Source organism: Diplotaxodon limnothrissa, linkage group LG2, assembly GCF_057381915.1.
Source record: "Diplotaxodon limnothrissa isolate DT_005_m linkage group LG2, D_limnothrissa_male_GT1.1, whole genome shotgun sequence".
Classification (NCBI taxonomy): domain Eukaryota; kingdom Metazoa; phylum Chordata; class Actinopteri; order Cichliformes; family Cichlidae; genus Diplotaxodon; species Diplotaxodon limnothrissa.
Genome location: NC_140597.1, coordinates 30,444,441 through 30,461,014, shown reverse-complemented (window position 1 = coordinate 30,461,014; position 16,574 = coordinate 30,444,441). Strand labels below are relative to the sequence as shown.

The window sequence follows — 16,574 nt, the reverse complement described above, 5'->3', positions numbered from 1 at the left end:
TTGTGGCACATGTTGAATGGAGATTCGTATGCAGCACCTCCCAATGAAGCTGAATGCAATCTAGGGGTCCTCCCACAGGATGTTTTTAGCATCAAATACTTCATTTCCTGCAAGTCGGGGGGATTTTTATGCACACGTTTTTGCTATTTCTGCATCAGCATTATTTCTGCATTGTGATGTACAAGACAACACAAACACAAAAAAAACAAAATTAGGCACCAGGTGACAATAATTGGAATATGAAGCAGGCAGGCTCTCAGGCGTTCTGCACCGCTGTAGATCTTTTCCAGTTTAATGTTATCGTTCCTGATGCACACAAGCAGGCTTTTCTTTTCTGTTTTCTTTTGTGGGTATTTTTTCGGTTTATTTGTTTTGTTTTTGTTTGTTTGTTTTTTACTCTACACTCTCAGAAATAGGGGTACCAAAGTGTACCAAAAAGGGTACAAATGCTTGTCGCTGGGGGTGTTCCTTTTTGAAGGACATTTCTGTACCCTTTAGGCTTGGTACATTTTTGTACCTTATGAAGTTGTACCATCTGAAGTACAATCATGTACTTTCCTAAGACATAAATGTACCTTGAAACTATAGTACAGAAATGTTCCCTTGAAAAGGGTACAATAGGGTACCTATGAGGGTACCCCCCCAGCGACAACCTATTTCGTACCTAAAGAGACAAAAATGTACCCCCAATAGTCCAAAATATTTGGTTATTTAACCATTTATTTTCGATAATAGAATCACATCAAAGCACTTAAACAACCACAGGAATACATCCTTGATTACATTCGTATATTGCCATAGGACATAGGTGTCAAACTCTGGCCCGCGGGCCAAATTTGGCCCGCAGCCTAATTACATTTGGCCCGCGAAGCCATACCAAATTACTATTAGAGCTGGCCTACTGGTATTATACAGCTAATATATACATTGTTTAGTATTAAGCTTTGCTTGTTCCACATTCAGTTTTTCACCAAAACTTGTTTGAGTCCATAAGAAGAGATTCATTCTTATATCTGGAGGAAGATATTTTTCAATAAATATTAATGTTAGCCCGCGACCTTGTTCTAGATTTGAATTTTGGCCCACTGTGTATTTGAGTTTGACACCCCTGCCATAGGACATGTCAAGAAAAATACATTCATTTAAAAAAAAAAAAAAAAAAGAAGAAAAAAAGTAAACAATCACATAAAGACATTAAACACCTGAACACAATGTTTTGACGGATCACAGAGATGGCATGTATTTAAAAAACTGTCCACACAAATGTTTTGCTCTACTTCAACAAGCACGCACATACATACGCACGCACGCACACGTACATAAAAATGTTCTTGCAATCACGTCACACAGAATACCTCAAGGACACAAACCGCCTATCATCAACTTAATAGGTGTCTAGAGCTTGAAAGTCTAATTCATTTCCTGGATTGAACAGGATCCAGTCATTGTCAACTGCCACTTGGTAAGCATGGAAATGACATTCACAAGTGCAAGGAAGTAACAGTTTCCCACACAATACCCAACAAGTATCAACATTCAAAATATACTTGATTTTAAAGAATTGAGGTATGGCTTCAGTGTGTACATGGCCAACTACAAAAACATCCTCAAGTTCATATTTGACACTGCTGACAGATATAGCAGACACACGCTGAAGCACTTTATCCTGAAAATGCACATCTGTAAAACTTTTGTTCATTTCCAGAGCATTCTGTAAGTCACCTGGCAGGGATGAAAATGGCACACTGACACTTGTGCTGAGTGAATGTTCAAAGTCAACAAGCAACTTATCTGAAGAAAACTCCCAGCACTGTTTCATTTGATGACGATTGCTAAGAGTTGCAGTGATGTTTACAAAGTTTTTGCATTTACTCGCTAGATTTTTGAAATATTGATGCTTGCTTTCATATCTCATACACCACAAAGGGCGAAGAGGACCATACATCAAAATCAGCATTGGGTAGTCAATAAGGTAGTGACACTTGGGTGGGGGCGTATTTAATAGAGTTGGTTAAGTACCCTGGCGACACTTACTGGCAGGGGTTTGTCTCCCTGGTCTCCTATGTTGACAATGCAGTTCTGAAGAAAGACAAGTGTTTTCTTGAAGTATGTAGGGTAGGTCATGTTGAACACGAAGAAGGTGGAGAATGCTGAGATGTAGGCCTCATCCAGCGAGCGGCACGAGCAAACATCCACTCCTTCAACTGTCACAACACGGCGACACTGTCTTAAGAGGGCAGTTGTCCAACTCTTATCCTTCATTCGAATGGTTGGGTATGGACTCGTGGGAGTATTCTGCAGAAGAGGAAGAAAAACATTAGTATACAGTATGTTTAAGCAATATGTGCCAAGTGGATTTTCAACAGATTCCTCAAATTACCTTCTTTATTTGCTAGAAAACAAAACTGTCTATTCTGATAACCTGTAAACATGGCCCATACTCCAAACAAAAAGCTTCTTGACCAATGACTGTTGTGGTAGTGTTTGATAAGCTGCTAAAGTTTGACATAATATTCAAGGGCAAAAGCAATCACCCCTGACAGTGACAGTACCTGTGAAGAAGAATTTCCCTAAGGGGACAATAAAGGTCTATCTATCTATATAAACACCAGACAAAACCCAAGAGCACAGCAGCACTGTGGATTAACAGCAGTGTTTCCCCTACATTAGCTTAGCTGTGATGCTGAACCGCAGCTGAATTCAGCTCCATGCCAACAAAACACCAAGAATGAAACTTGTGGCCAAAGGCTATGCATTGCATCATGCATTTACCTCTTGAATTGTCACAAAATTTACTATTTGTATGAGGTCAAATTAGCACCTGTAATGTCTTCAGCCAGTGCATTCTCTCTTGCCTCCATGTAGACCTTCTTCAGTGGCAAATCCTTGGTCATTTGAAGAACAGCAGTGAAGTTTTTGCTAAAGCGGCGACAGATGTTGTCTTGGCAGGGATGCATTAAATCAACCTCATCACACAACTGGAAATGAAAAGAGCAGAATAGACAAAAGAATGACATTTTACATTGAGGATTTAAACTTTTGACATGTTTAAAGACACAGACTGGAGATAAATGTAAAGTGCTTTAACCCTTGAACAAAAATTCTAAAGCTAATAAACAGATTGATTAATCAGTTAGTACAGAAAATAATAATAATCAGATTTAGAGACAAAAAAAATCATTAGCTGTTTCCCCAATCATCTTAACAATTCTTGGGTTGCAGACAGTGTCCCTGCGCAGAGCTTACAGTTCTCATATTCGAAAATCCCAAATCCCACTAAGTAGGTGGAATGGTACAAATGTGTACCTTCCATTGTTTAAAATCCCTTTGAGCGGGAAACACGTTAGATGGGATGAATTTTGCTTAGAGAACGATTTTGTTAATACCTATATTTACATACTAGCATGTTTTGAGAAATTATTGATATTTTTTTACATTGTTGTACACGGTTAGTGACTATTTATTGATAAAACACTGGAATACGGCGGGCAGACAGACGTTGAACATTCCACCAACAGTCTAAATAGTCCACATTTGTACCTTTCTTTGTTTAAAACTTAGCTAACTGCTAGCATTCACCCATGTTAAAGCTAGCTCTTCGGACTTTTGCTAACTCTACTGTAAAATTACACGTTGTAATTTTTATAAAAACACAAAATCACACCCGACTTACCTCTAAACCTTTGCGCCTCGTCGTCTGACATCAATGCCTTCTTCCATCAACTTTTTAAGGAGCTCCTCCGTGTCGATAACCCCCTGAGAGTCATTTTCTGCGTCAACGCTAGTCAGCGCGGAGGCGGAGCACTCATCGCTGCTGGCTTTTCAGCCTTTGGGATTAATGCGCGTTGCGAACTTGATACATGGACATTGTGGTATTAATGCGTTTGGAAACCGTTATGCTGTCTTGGCGAACTATATTTGTAACTTACAAAATGTAGTCACCGTAACATAAAAATCTGCTTGACATTTTAACTTCCAAAGAACCTCGGTTTAACTTGATGTTGCAAATTCCATAAAAACCTCCCAATTAATGAACAATTCTAGGATGTAGTTAAAGCAAAAAAGTAAATGGCCAAACATAACAGTAATATGATTTCACGTTTTTGAAGGCTACAACCAAGATTTAAAACATTAAAAATTATAACTGAAACTTAATAAAATGGAAATGGACCAGTTTTTTTTAACATCATTTGGTTGTGCCTGCATGTCATTGTGTGTGTTTTTAAAATATAATTTAACATAACTTACACAAAGGTAGGTTACAGATATTCTTTGCATCATAGGATAATTTATGTACAGAGGAGAGGACCAACAGATTTGATTATAACATGTAGCTTTTATGAGCACACTCACATCTCATATGAATTTTACAATTAACCAGGCCCATCCAGATTTTCCCATGCTGACCCATTACCACATTCTGTCACTGTCACTGCAGTACAGGTCAAAATGGTACAGATTTGTACTTTATTTCAAATTGTACCTTTAAAGGGGCATTTCTGGACTTTTAAAGACCAGTATTGTACTTTTAAGGGAACATTTTTAAAAAATGTACCTATAGGTACAAAAATGTTCTTCTCTCGTACCTCTATTTCTGAGAGTGTAAGTGTGCACATGGCATCTAATCATGTAGGCATTTTGATTAATTTAGACAATCCCTAAGCTTTAATAGCTTATGCTCGCATCATGAAGACTTCTGTTAATTTCTGCTCGAAAATGAAAATTCAAAACATGCCACTTGTATGTTTTTGGGTACATATTTTGGGACTCATGCAGCAAACGTTTCAAGTATGCTACTGAAGCTGACAGAAAGCTATCTTAAGACTGGTTAGTAAGCTTCCTGATTGAGCAGAATGGACAAGATTAGAAATGAGAATATAAGAGGGACAGCTCAGGTTGAGGGGTTTGGAGACAAACTTAGAGAGGCGAGGATGAGATGGTTTGGACATTTGCAGAGGAGGAATAGTGGGTATACTGGACAAAGGATGCTGAATATGGAGCTGCCAGGCAGGAGAGAAAAGACCACAAAGGAGATTCATTGATGTAGTTAAGGAGGGCATAGAGAGGGATGGCGTGACAGAGGAGGATGCTGGAGATGGAGGCAGATGGCGACTGCTGAAGTTAGCTGTCCAAAGAAGGAGAAGTTAGCAAAGTACGCTTCTCCAAGTAAACGGAAAAATGTAACCTGGTGGTTTAGAAATTAGCTTTGACACAAGAAAAATGTCTTCATCTTTTCCCCTTCTGGTTTCATCAAGCTGCTGGCGTGCACACAGAACCAGAGCTTTACCATGTATGGCGGGGGTGCTTACACTTGTCTCAAAGTAACTATATGAGTGCAAAATTCACATTATATTTTGTTTGTAAGGAAAAATAAGACCTGCCCCTATTGGTAACATTATGGAGACATCTGCATTTCCCCCCTTTTTAACTGATGGTAACAAATGCATGTTCTGAATATGAATAAAGATGTCTATGCCTGTGTCTACAGTCACAAACTGTACAGCTATTACAGTTTCTCAACCATGCAGCCCAGTTTCAACTAAATTAAAGTGCCTGTTGGCACAATGATTTATTGCCCAATTGGAAATGTTTGTCCACAGAGCGCTCACACACACACACACACACACACACACACACACACACACACACACACACACACACACACACACACACCTGTAAACACTCTCTCTTACGCACACACGCCACTCTTTGAGTTGTGCTATGTGTCATCCTTGGCTGTGGGAGGCCTTGGCTGGAGTCAGTGAGAATAGCGCTTTGTTGAATCCACTGAGACCACATGTTCCAGACTGCATGGCTTGGCCTTCCATGGCTTCCTTACGAGCAAGGCCGCGCGATGCTCGCATATACGAGGAGGATGAAAGAGAAAAGGAGACCGGGGTTGGGTTGTGTGAAGAAGGACAGCGCGTTAGGGAAGGATGGCCTTGGCTCTGGAGACAGGACAGTTTATCTTCTGTAGCCTCACTGAGTCTGCCTCACTTAAAATGGAGGAAGAAAGATGATCAGATCTGACATTTCAAACTTAATAAAAGCTTTCTTCTTCTTCTTTTTTTTTTGAGGCAGGATTGGAGTTTATCCAAAAAGACTCAAAACACAGCGCTTAGCCCGACATACCTGGATGTAATTAGCGATCTGAACAAATCAGGGCTGCTTTATGTTGCATCTTCTTTGACAGCATAACCTTAAATTCAGTTTCTGGTGCGATTTGCATTTTTTTCGAGCATATAGCAAGCCAAGAAGAGTGCAGGGTGGGCAACCCCTTGTGTAAGGGAGCTGTCTTAATCCATGTGTTTAGCAAGCACCATCTGTTCCTTTTATTCAGATGGGAGTAGAAATATTTGGTTGATTAGGAAAGGATCTGTGAAGGATAGCTGCACCGTTACCACCAGCTACAAGGGACGCACATGCTCGAGTCTATCAACTGGTGTCTTGGAAAGGAAATGAGAGACAGACATACAGACATCAACATGCGAGTGCACAGATAAGTACACGTGCATATGGATGTGAACACGAACAGCACACAGACAGTAAGCATATTGTGTTTACAAAAGTGTAGCAGGCAGAAGCAGGCACACACCAGCTGAGCTGAGCAGATTTTAAGGAGTGTACATACAGTACTGTGCAAAAGTCTTGAACCACCCCCTCATTTCTTTATATTTTGCTTCCAAGGAGCCAGACTTTCTTGTATTTTTTAAAAGTGGTCTTGACCAATAATTCTCCAGGCTTTAAGAAGGACAAATGCTGCTTTTTCACTCATTTTCAGTCCAGTCCTTGTACTTGACCATTTTTATGTTGGGGAAACCTGCAGTCAGCTAAGACTGAAGAAGTCACTTGGATGAGTCATGAAACGTTTCTCCCGCTGAAAATGTGACATCCAGATAAACAGAATCGACTTCATGGGATGTCCTTATCTGGATGATTGAGCGTGAATCAAGACGTTTTCAGGGGATTTTTTTTTCTTTGTTTGTTTTCTAGTCGCATAACACATAGCACAAAAAACGCAACTAACTCAAGGGATGAATCAGTGTCTACACATAACTGACATCTTAGCCAAGAACCTGTTTTAAATTGTATTTTTGGACCCTTTGTGACAAGCAGCCTGCTGCAAAAGAATTTAATTCAGTTTCTTAGTTTAACCTAAAAAAATGCTGGACATGACAGTTTAACGGGCATAAAATTGGATTTTTGGAGCAAAAAAAAGCAAACAAGTTAACCTGACTCAACTCAGGATGGTGTGCAGTGTGCCATTCAAAATTTTAAGGAAACTGGGCGAAGTGAAGAAGAGGTGGCAGGCATAAAAATCTATCTACAGCAGATGAAAAGTGTCTAAAAATTTTTTAGCAAAGACATTGCACAAGACCTGAGAGATCCATCTGGCTCTTCACCTTATCCAGCTGCTGTTCACTGAAGACTCATCAGAAATGTTCACAGTCTTGGGAAGGGAACATCTTGTCAAAATTGATGGAATTATAAAATACAAAAAAGGATGTGATTGGCAACTGCATCATTTTTCAGCATGACAATAATCCCAAATACACTGCCAACACAGTAAAAGCATAGCTGGATAGAAAAGCACACAATGGACCACTATCAGTCATGTATTGGCCTCCACAGAGCCTGAAGGTTGAAGACTTTAATACTACTTAAAAATCTTCAAGACAGCGTTTCTAAGCGAGTTCGGACTATGTTGAAGAATAAAGTGGTCTTTTCAAATACTGACTTTCAAGCTCACTAGAATTGTACAAACTCTAATATTGCTGTTTATGTTGAAACACTGAAAGTGCTATTGTAGGACTGGAGTAGAGGCTTCTTTAAAAGGCTGTAAGCAAAATCAGCCAAAAAGCAAACCATGATGTATGTTAGTTTTTCACAACACCGTATTGATGTGCCTTCTGTTTCTAGGCGCAGATCTTGGTGGCCTGATGGATCTGGAGTCTCTGTACCGTGGTGTGGAGCAGAGCATCAACCACACGCGAGCAGGGCGAATGCGCAGACAGACCTCTGACAGAGCCTACAACATCGAGGTGCTGCTGGGCGTAGACGACTCAGTGGTCCAGTTTCACGGGAAGGAGCATGTTCAAAAGTACCTTCTCACACTTATGAACATTGTAAGTCGATAGCTAACAAAGGGGTAAGCACACTAACAAAAGCAGACAGACAGAGGAGTGAATGAATATATGTCAGGTAAAATGATGCATGATTGAATTAGGCATTTCCCACATAAACGAACATCATCTGGGGTTAATTAAAGGACTGAAATCGGACATATTTCAAGCGTCACATTAATGTACACAGGTCATACAGAGATTTCCAGATGCCCCAAAATGAAATCATCAAATGGGGAAATTGTTTCATTTGAGCTGAATAGAAAGTAAGTCACACAGAGGTCAAAGAAAACGGGTAGCACACACCCACCGACTGAATGGGATTCAATTCCCTTCCTACATGTTCTCATCCAGCAATCAGCCGCGGGTAATCCTGTCTTCTCTATCTGAATATGATGAGATTTCATTTGTGCATGAGTGTGTGTGTGTAAGGTGAGCCCTCTCTGCTGAAGGAGCTCCTACATATCGTTTCATCAGGCTTTGTGTCATGTCATCACTCATTGTGAGTGTGTGTGTGCATAAGAGAGAAAAAGAAATAGAGAGAGAGAGAAAAGGAGAAAGAGAGATGCAAAAACAGCAGGTAGCATGCTTCAGGCCACAACAACACTTAGCATTTACACACCCAGGTGTTGTTACGTGTGTGTGTGTGTGTTTGTGTGCACATGTTTTTGTGTGTTGGTCCGACACTGAACACACTGCAGACTTTAATCTTTGCAAATGAAACCTGCGTTGAGCGTGCCGTTTGCATGCATTCGTAGATGTGCGTGCGTGCGCATCTGTTTTCTGTGTGCGCTCCTGTTTGCTTTTTGTTTTACCGCGACCCACCGCGCAAGGAACCAATCTCCGACTGTTATGCAGGTGCAACAAATCCTTCCACACCTCTTTGTCTAAGTTCAGCGCTTGAGAAAGAACAAGTGCCGCTGTGCTCTCTGCCTCCCCTTTTAGATATTTGTTAGACAATATAGGAGAAGGGAATGCGCAGCCCTGTCACAGCCCCCCTCTCATCTGTGGGGTAGAGAGAGAGAAACAGAGGGAGAAGGAGTATTTTAAACAGCGCATTCAGAATAAATTACTGACAGCCAGATAAACAGAAATAAATAAATAAGGTTTTGCCTCCCACGCGTGGCATCTGGGCGACTTTCTTCTTGAAAGTTTGCTTTGCTCACTTCAGGATGGGTGTGCTCTGTCTGATTCTCCCTCTCTCTTTCTTGCTTTCTCTATTTTTCCTTCCTCGCACTCTCCCAGGTTCCCAGCAGTGTTGCTCCTTGGTTTACTCCTCCCTGACTTGGGTAGTTTATGGCAAAAAATCCTCAATGGTGTGGGGGAAAAAAATCTCAGTATGATAGGAGTGAAAGCACGGGTTTATTGGAAGACATACTGGAGGTAAATTTATGATAAGCAGAGATATGTAGAGGATACTTCTTGCCAGAAATGCTAACTAATGGTAATTATAAGTAGGATTGGGAGTTATTGCATTAGTGTAGTGCTTAATACTGAGCAGTTAGTAAAAACAACTTGATGAGAGTTTTCATAAATTAATATTAGCTCCATATTGTCTTTATATTCGAGCTAAAACAGAGGCTGAAACTAAGAGCTGCTTTGAAACTATGCAAACCTCTACTTTCCTTAAACACGTGTTCGCTTTAAAACATTCAGTTCACCCAACAAAAGACATTTATTCACAACATCTGTTGTACAGCCACCTTTAAACGATAAGCAGCTCGCTTGTGTTTTAGTGCAAGAGGCTATTGTTTAAAATAACAGCGTTTTCTTTCTTTATTTTCTCTTAATTTTTTCTTTCTTTTTTCGTAGGAACTCATTTAAATTTTAGGCGATGGACTTCAAGTTCATAAAATCTGAATTGTTAGTTTTTAGTGTGAAGATACACTGCACGTTTCAGGAGACAATGCCCTGGTCATAAGAACAGGTGTCTTAACAACAAAACGGTCGTCAATTCGAGTCAAGCAGACCCTCTCATTCTTACAGATGCACAATCTAAAATGCTGGCAACACTGTGCCCAAGCATGAAACCTGAGTGCTTTCTCGACATCTCGGTATTAAATAATCGAGAATGCTATGCAAGAGTGCTTTTCTTCAGTTGAGGTTTTGCAAACATGTGACCTAACCATGTGCTGTTAACTTGTCTGCCATTTTGAAGGTTTGATGGCGATGGCAACAGTGTAGGGTCATGTGGCTAAAGCCTCAGTCACATAGGCCTAGAGATTGGTCTGCAACCATCTGAAAACCACCAGTTGAGAGAGAAAAATGAGTATTCTATGACCGGTTGTGATTGCTGGAGGTTGATGGTCACTGGCAAAATGCTTGGTAAAGTCCCAGTCACGCAGGCCTACAGACCAGTTAGTGATCCAGTGGGAACGACCTGTTACCAGGTGGTATTCCCCAACTAGTTGCTAGTATATTGCTGCATTTGCAGTTTAAATGGAAGTGGTGGACAAACATTGGTGCAGCTGCTCTCTGACTTATAAAGAAACCCTGAAAAGTGCAACGCAAACCAGAAATGGAAGGCTTGCCTTCAAAATAAAAGTTGGGATTTTGGCTATATGTCAGGCAAACCTTCTCCATTTTCATTTGCAACCAATGGCTAGTAGTTATATTTGTGGGCTAGCAAGTATTTGCAGACAAACAGAAAGACCTACAGGGAACTGCAGCAGTCTGTTAGCAACCAAAGCAGTCAATAGGAGCAGCACGTTCTTTGCAACCAGTTTCAATCAACCACAGCCAACAATGTCCAAAAACCACTGACAACCAGTCAGGGAATACATGTTTTACCCTCATCACATGAGAAACCTCAACGCAGATATCCAGTTTTGTGAGCAAGAGGGAGAGAGCAGTTGAGTTGCTCCTTTCACAAGAGTACGGGTTAAAACCGATCAAAACTGAAAAACTCAAGCACATCAAGCCTAGAACACTAATTTGAGTGCTGGTCAGCAAGAGGACAGTCACACACAAGCACAGTGGAAGGCAACCACGCCTAGTGTGAGCATGATCTCAAAGACCAATTTGTGGGATTCTGTGGCATCTGGCAGCAACTTAGCAAATACCCCTTACTCCCCCAAACCTTTCTGAGATCTTCTTTGACCCAGTGCTTGGTTTGTCTGTTTAAATGTATCATTTAAAGCTAAAAGAATAAACATTAACTTATAGTGGTTATACAGGACACTAATTAAAACAAAATTATGTATAGACTACTATACTGCAATATCAATTTCTACTGAGAGATCCTCCTAAATCTTACACATTCCTCAGTTAGGTAAAGGTTAAGCAACTAAAATTTTGAAACATCTATGAAATTCACCCAATCATTGCCGCCTAGAAAAACACACACATTACTTTTAAAAGTGTAACACAAGTATATGTTTTACCAGGACATTTGGATGGTTTTACAGATGCAATACAACTCTGTAAGAACTTGCAGCTGCTGGCTTACACTTTGGAAATGATTTCTTCTTATTACTGTATCAATCACTCGCAGATATCTAAAACCTGCTAGATGCTCGAATGCAATATAATGCTTCACATTTGTTGCCAGTACGGCTGATACTGACTTTTTTTGTTCATTTTGGATGGTATAAAAATATGAGATTCTGAAGCGATATGCTCATTAAAGCCTTCAAACGTTCATATAGACTTTTGCATGCATGTATGCGTGAATGAATACATGTATGATGGACATTAGACTATACTGCATAAAATATGTATGTGGGGTAATCAGGTTGTTAGCTTTTAACTGTTGCAAATCTGCAACGCCTGCCTTGAGAGGGTTAACACAAGGAAGGTTCTAGGTGTCCACAGACATGCCTGAGGGTTAACTGGTAATTCTAAATTGGTCTTACATGTGGAGTCTAGTCTCTCTGTGTTAGCTGTGATAGTCTTGCACCCTTTTCATCCTCTATACATTAAAAAAATTACGAGAATGGATGAATAAATAGTTGAATGGATGGGTTATGGCCAAATGTTGAAAGCTGGGAACTGCTTTGCCTTTGTTATTTAGTAAAAGTATCAAGAGTCTGTTATTTGTTTGTATTTGTATCAAAACTATAGCTGAGGACCATTTTTTGTATCAACCCACCCATACATTGCTTTTTGTGGGACAAACAAAGTAGTGTAGTGAGGAATATTCAGTTCCAGAATAGGTCCAGGGAACAAGTGAGTGTAAAAGTAGGCAGATGGGGTAGAGGGCTCAGATAAGGACACTGAGGGTAACAATTGTAACAGTGAGGACGATGCACAGACAAGACTTAAATAGGGCATTGGACGTTAAACATTCCCAATACTGACTGCAGAACTACAGTATGAGGGTACACATGTCTGTGAAGGTTCTCAGTCATCCAGGTCATCGTAGTCTAAGGAGCTTGGAAAGAAGTCCAGACGCTTTTCTTTCCAAGCTCCTTAGAGTACACATGGCTAGCTTCTCTAGCACAGACTGTGGTGTAGCTTTCACTCCAGTGCTTTGTTCGACAGTGCATATCATCAACCATGCAGCACTTCAAGTCTTCAAGGTAGTACATCCGCTAATCATAAATAATGACAGTCAGAGCGGTGAATCAATGAGCTTATTGCAATATTAAGCAATTACTTAATATCACAATGAATGTGTTGTGCTGTGGCACTGGTACGGTAATCTTCTTGCGGCAGTGGTGATACACTTTGTTGCCAACGGTGATTTGTCTATATGCCTTTTCCTCTCACCCATTAAGGGAGACCTTTGCAGAGGTGCTACAAAGTCTTAATTACTCTCTCCAAAATAGTCTGCTAATGGAGGTGCGTATGTGTGTGTGTGCAAACATGCATGTGCATATATAATTTTGATGAGGCACGCTGATGCTGATGCGCGTTTCGTCTACAGTTTTATGCCTCCACTATGATAAAGATCCTGTCTATAAGAGCTGTCTGGAAAGTGGTGCAGATCTTTCACTTTTGTCTTTACCAAAGCTCCTAGAGGCAGTGAAAACTCATATTAATAGGTGGCAGGAAGAGCTGGGAAAGGAGATGTAGTCCAGGTAATAATAGACACCTTGTTAGCGAGAAGTGTCACAAATGTGTAAGGAGCATTGTGAGACTGAGAACTCAAATCCTGGGTTTCAGTTTTTAAATATTCCCATGTGTGTCGATGAAAAAAGATGTAGCGAAGCTGTCTAAAGCCTTATCTAATTTATGTAGCACTTCAGCCAAATTTTATTTGATGACTCAGTTCTGTCTCATCAGCAGCTGAGAATGTTTTTAAAGCATATTTCCAAAATGTATCTCTGTAAAATCGTACCGCCTAATAAATGAAATCCATTTTCCAAGATGAGCTTCTTTAAACACATGAAATTCGAGTACGAAGCACTGCAAAAATACTGGCTTAAATGTATTAAAGTCCTTATGAAGGCATTCGTAGTCTGTCATTGTAACACTAAATGCAGGTGTGAACCTGTGAATGAGGTGACAGCAGTTGAACAAACATGCAAGTTAGGGTTAGGGTTAAGTTTTGGTTTTGTTTTACATGAGTTGTTTGTACACATAAATAAAACTGGCCTATATTCCCAATTATGATGAGCACAAACAAACAAATCAACACAATTAATTTGAATTTGAAATATGTACTGCTGTAATTTTTGATGATTAAGTTTGGTCATGCCTTCACACTTATTCTTGTGCTCCTTTCATTTTAGTGTCATCTCTCGCTGCAGTAAATATGTGATAGTGATGACTTTGTGCATTGTTGACCTCTGAGCCTGTAGTAGTTAATACACAAGCTGTCTTGGATTTGCATGTATAGGCTTGGTTATAAGGAATGACACCTAGTGTGGCCCTTTCAGAATGTCAGAAGACAGCGAGCGGCACAGGGACCGTGCGTGTGAGTGGATAAGCGTATCTCGGCAAATATGTGGGAGTGTTTTGGATTACGGTCTGCTGTGCCATATCTGTCCTCCAGCCTTTACCATCTGTGAGATAAGTGTGTAAGAAGACACATAAAGCCAAAGTTGGCACCGAAAGGACACTACACTGCCCCTGTGCATGTGTGCATGCATGTCTCATTAGAGCATCAGGGTCGCCTGGAAGTCAACTTCCCCTAATTGGCATAACAGTTGTCAAGGAAACAGGCTGGAGATCAGGCCCAGGGAAAAGTGACCAAAGTGTTTATGTCCATCTTAAACAAACACAGCGCACAACCTGCAGAGTACATATGTCACCCCCAGGCATATGCTTCAACCTGCAAAGATAACAAGGGACTGACACATATATTCTCAAATGAGCAGAATTACCAGTAAGTAAACACACACAGGAAAACAGAAAGGAGGAAAGATGAAAACTGCAGTGGCACACATTTAGTCTCTCTGTGTCACCCTCTCTCTCACACAAACACACACACACACTCACACACCATCTGAGACTGGGTTAAGCAGAGACAACAACAAACCTGTGTAGTGTAACCGTACTCAAGGTCGCCCGAAGAGAACTTTTCCTCGTCTTCCCACTGTGTCCCACATTGCATTCTTTCCATCTATTCAGAATCCAGCAATAAATAGAGAGAGAATTTACTTACGCGTTAGTATTATTGAAATCGGATGCTATTTTGTACTTAAATTAGACCTTATACCATCATTACATTTGTCTGGTAGAACACATTTACAGCATACGATGCCTTGTTTTGAATTAAACAACGCATCACCTTATAATGGTGAGAGATTTAGCTCAAGTTGCTGTGCTGTTTTTCATATTGAAGCATGTTCTGTTCCTTCTGTTACTTACCTTTAGTCGTAATTCAGTATTTTCCCATATTGTCACTCTGGTTCCACTATTTCCTTGGCTGGGTACTAAGTCTAACACAGAGTAAATCATGGCGACTGGTTTAGCTGAAGGATAAATGTAATTATATCACGATAAACATCCTGAGATGTATCACTTTATTTTAAAGCCGGAAACTGAAGGGAATAATTCTGGAAATGCATATGGAAATGCTTGGAAATGCATCAAGATAATCTTACATAACCAAAGTAACTTTTAACAGTAACAGAATTGACTCACATAGTTTCAAAGTACAAGAACTGCTGCTTGCTAGCCATGTTTCCCACACACACGACATGCTAGTGATGCTAGCATAAGTCTATGGCATTTTATATTGTGGCTGTTAGCTTAATGGCTAGCTGATTTTTCTGTTACACAACTCCTAAAAATATACTGTCTCACTCACCACTGAGCACGTTCTGGACAACAAACAATACAGAACAATAGGGATGGGTATTGATAAGATTCTCACGATTCCGATTCCATTTTTGATTCTGTTTAACGATTCGATTCTTTATCGATTCTCTTATCGATTCTTATTTTTAAAAAAGGAGAACACTAATTAGCTTAGAACTTTGTTTTATATCTTCTCTTTGAACAAGAAAAAAAATTGTAAATGTAAAATAATAAAATAAATATTCTTCTGTAGCAATAACAAAGTATAACATAAATTATTCTGTAGCAATTACACAAGAATATCCAGTAATGTCCCTGCCTACAATTAAACACATTCACTTACTGAAAATTGGGGGCATCTGCTGTGGCAAATGGGTGCAAGCCTTTTACCACAAACTTGGCCTGAAAGGAGACGCTACCGGTAGACTGCAGCGAGAACTGCCATCATCTGAGCCAGCCAGGGAATCAAAAATGCCAAACAATTCTAAGGAATTGAAACAGTGGGAAAAAAGAACCGGATTTCGATACCCATCCCTACAGCACAATCACTTTTAGCCTCAACACATGTGCTCGACTCACACAAATGGCGCAGATATCTAAGAATGATGTTCAGCTTTGAAAAGCATGTTGGCTCACCTATGCTTGCTTGTTTTCAATGATCTGCAGAGCAATGCCCATTTTAAATATATTGTAATTTAATGTGAAATAGAGATAGATAGTTATACATGCATTTATTTCGTCAAGACTTTATTATTATTATTCATTGTATCTTTTCTTGAGCAAATCATCCCTGGATTGCTTACAACTGAACCCTAATGCTGCTATGAGGCTTATCACCAGGTCCCCTAAAAGTTCCATATAATACTCATTCTGTATTCCTTACTGCCATAAAGTTTAGGGTTCAATTTAAACTTTTGGTGATCAATTTCACATCCTTCCACAGTCAGGTGCTTCGATATATAGATAAGGTAATACATCAATACGTAACGTCTAGATCTCTGAGGTTTTCTGATCAGTCCTTGTTGGCTGTACCTAGATCTAGGTTTAAAACAAAAGGCGACTGTAAGATTCCGGCCATCAAGCTGACCTAAGATCTGTGGACACTTTTGATATCTTTAAAAAGAAACTTAAGATCCACTTGTGCAGACTAGCCTTTATTTAGTTCTATCATTTTATACCCTTTTAATTGTTGTATCTTGTTCAGTATTGAAAAGCAATTTGTGACTTTTGTTCTTGAAAAGCTCTCTCTCTATATAAACCTTA

At 39.9% G+C, this 16,574-nt stretch overlaps 1 protein-coding gene across 1 annotated transcript in view; it reads left to right on the top strand.

The window, feature by feature from the left end:
* The window catches only part of LOC146638695 (A disintegrin and metalloproteinase with thrombospondin motifs 2-like), a 147,056-nt gene that overhangs the window by 104,486 nt on the left and 25,996 nt on the right, over window positions 1–16,574 (top strand). The window contains exon 4 of the mRNA XM_085362212.1: window positions 7,921–8,126. Within this exon, the coding sequence (XP_085218338.1) occupies window positions 7,921–8,126 (206 nt within the window). The remainder of the gene's footprint in view (window positions 1–7,920; window positions 8,127–16,574) is intronic.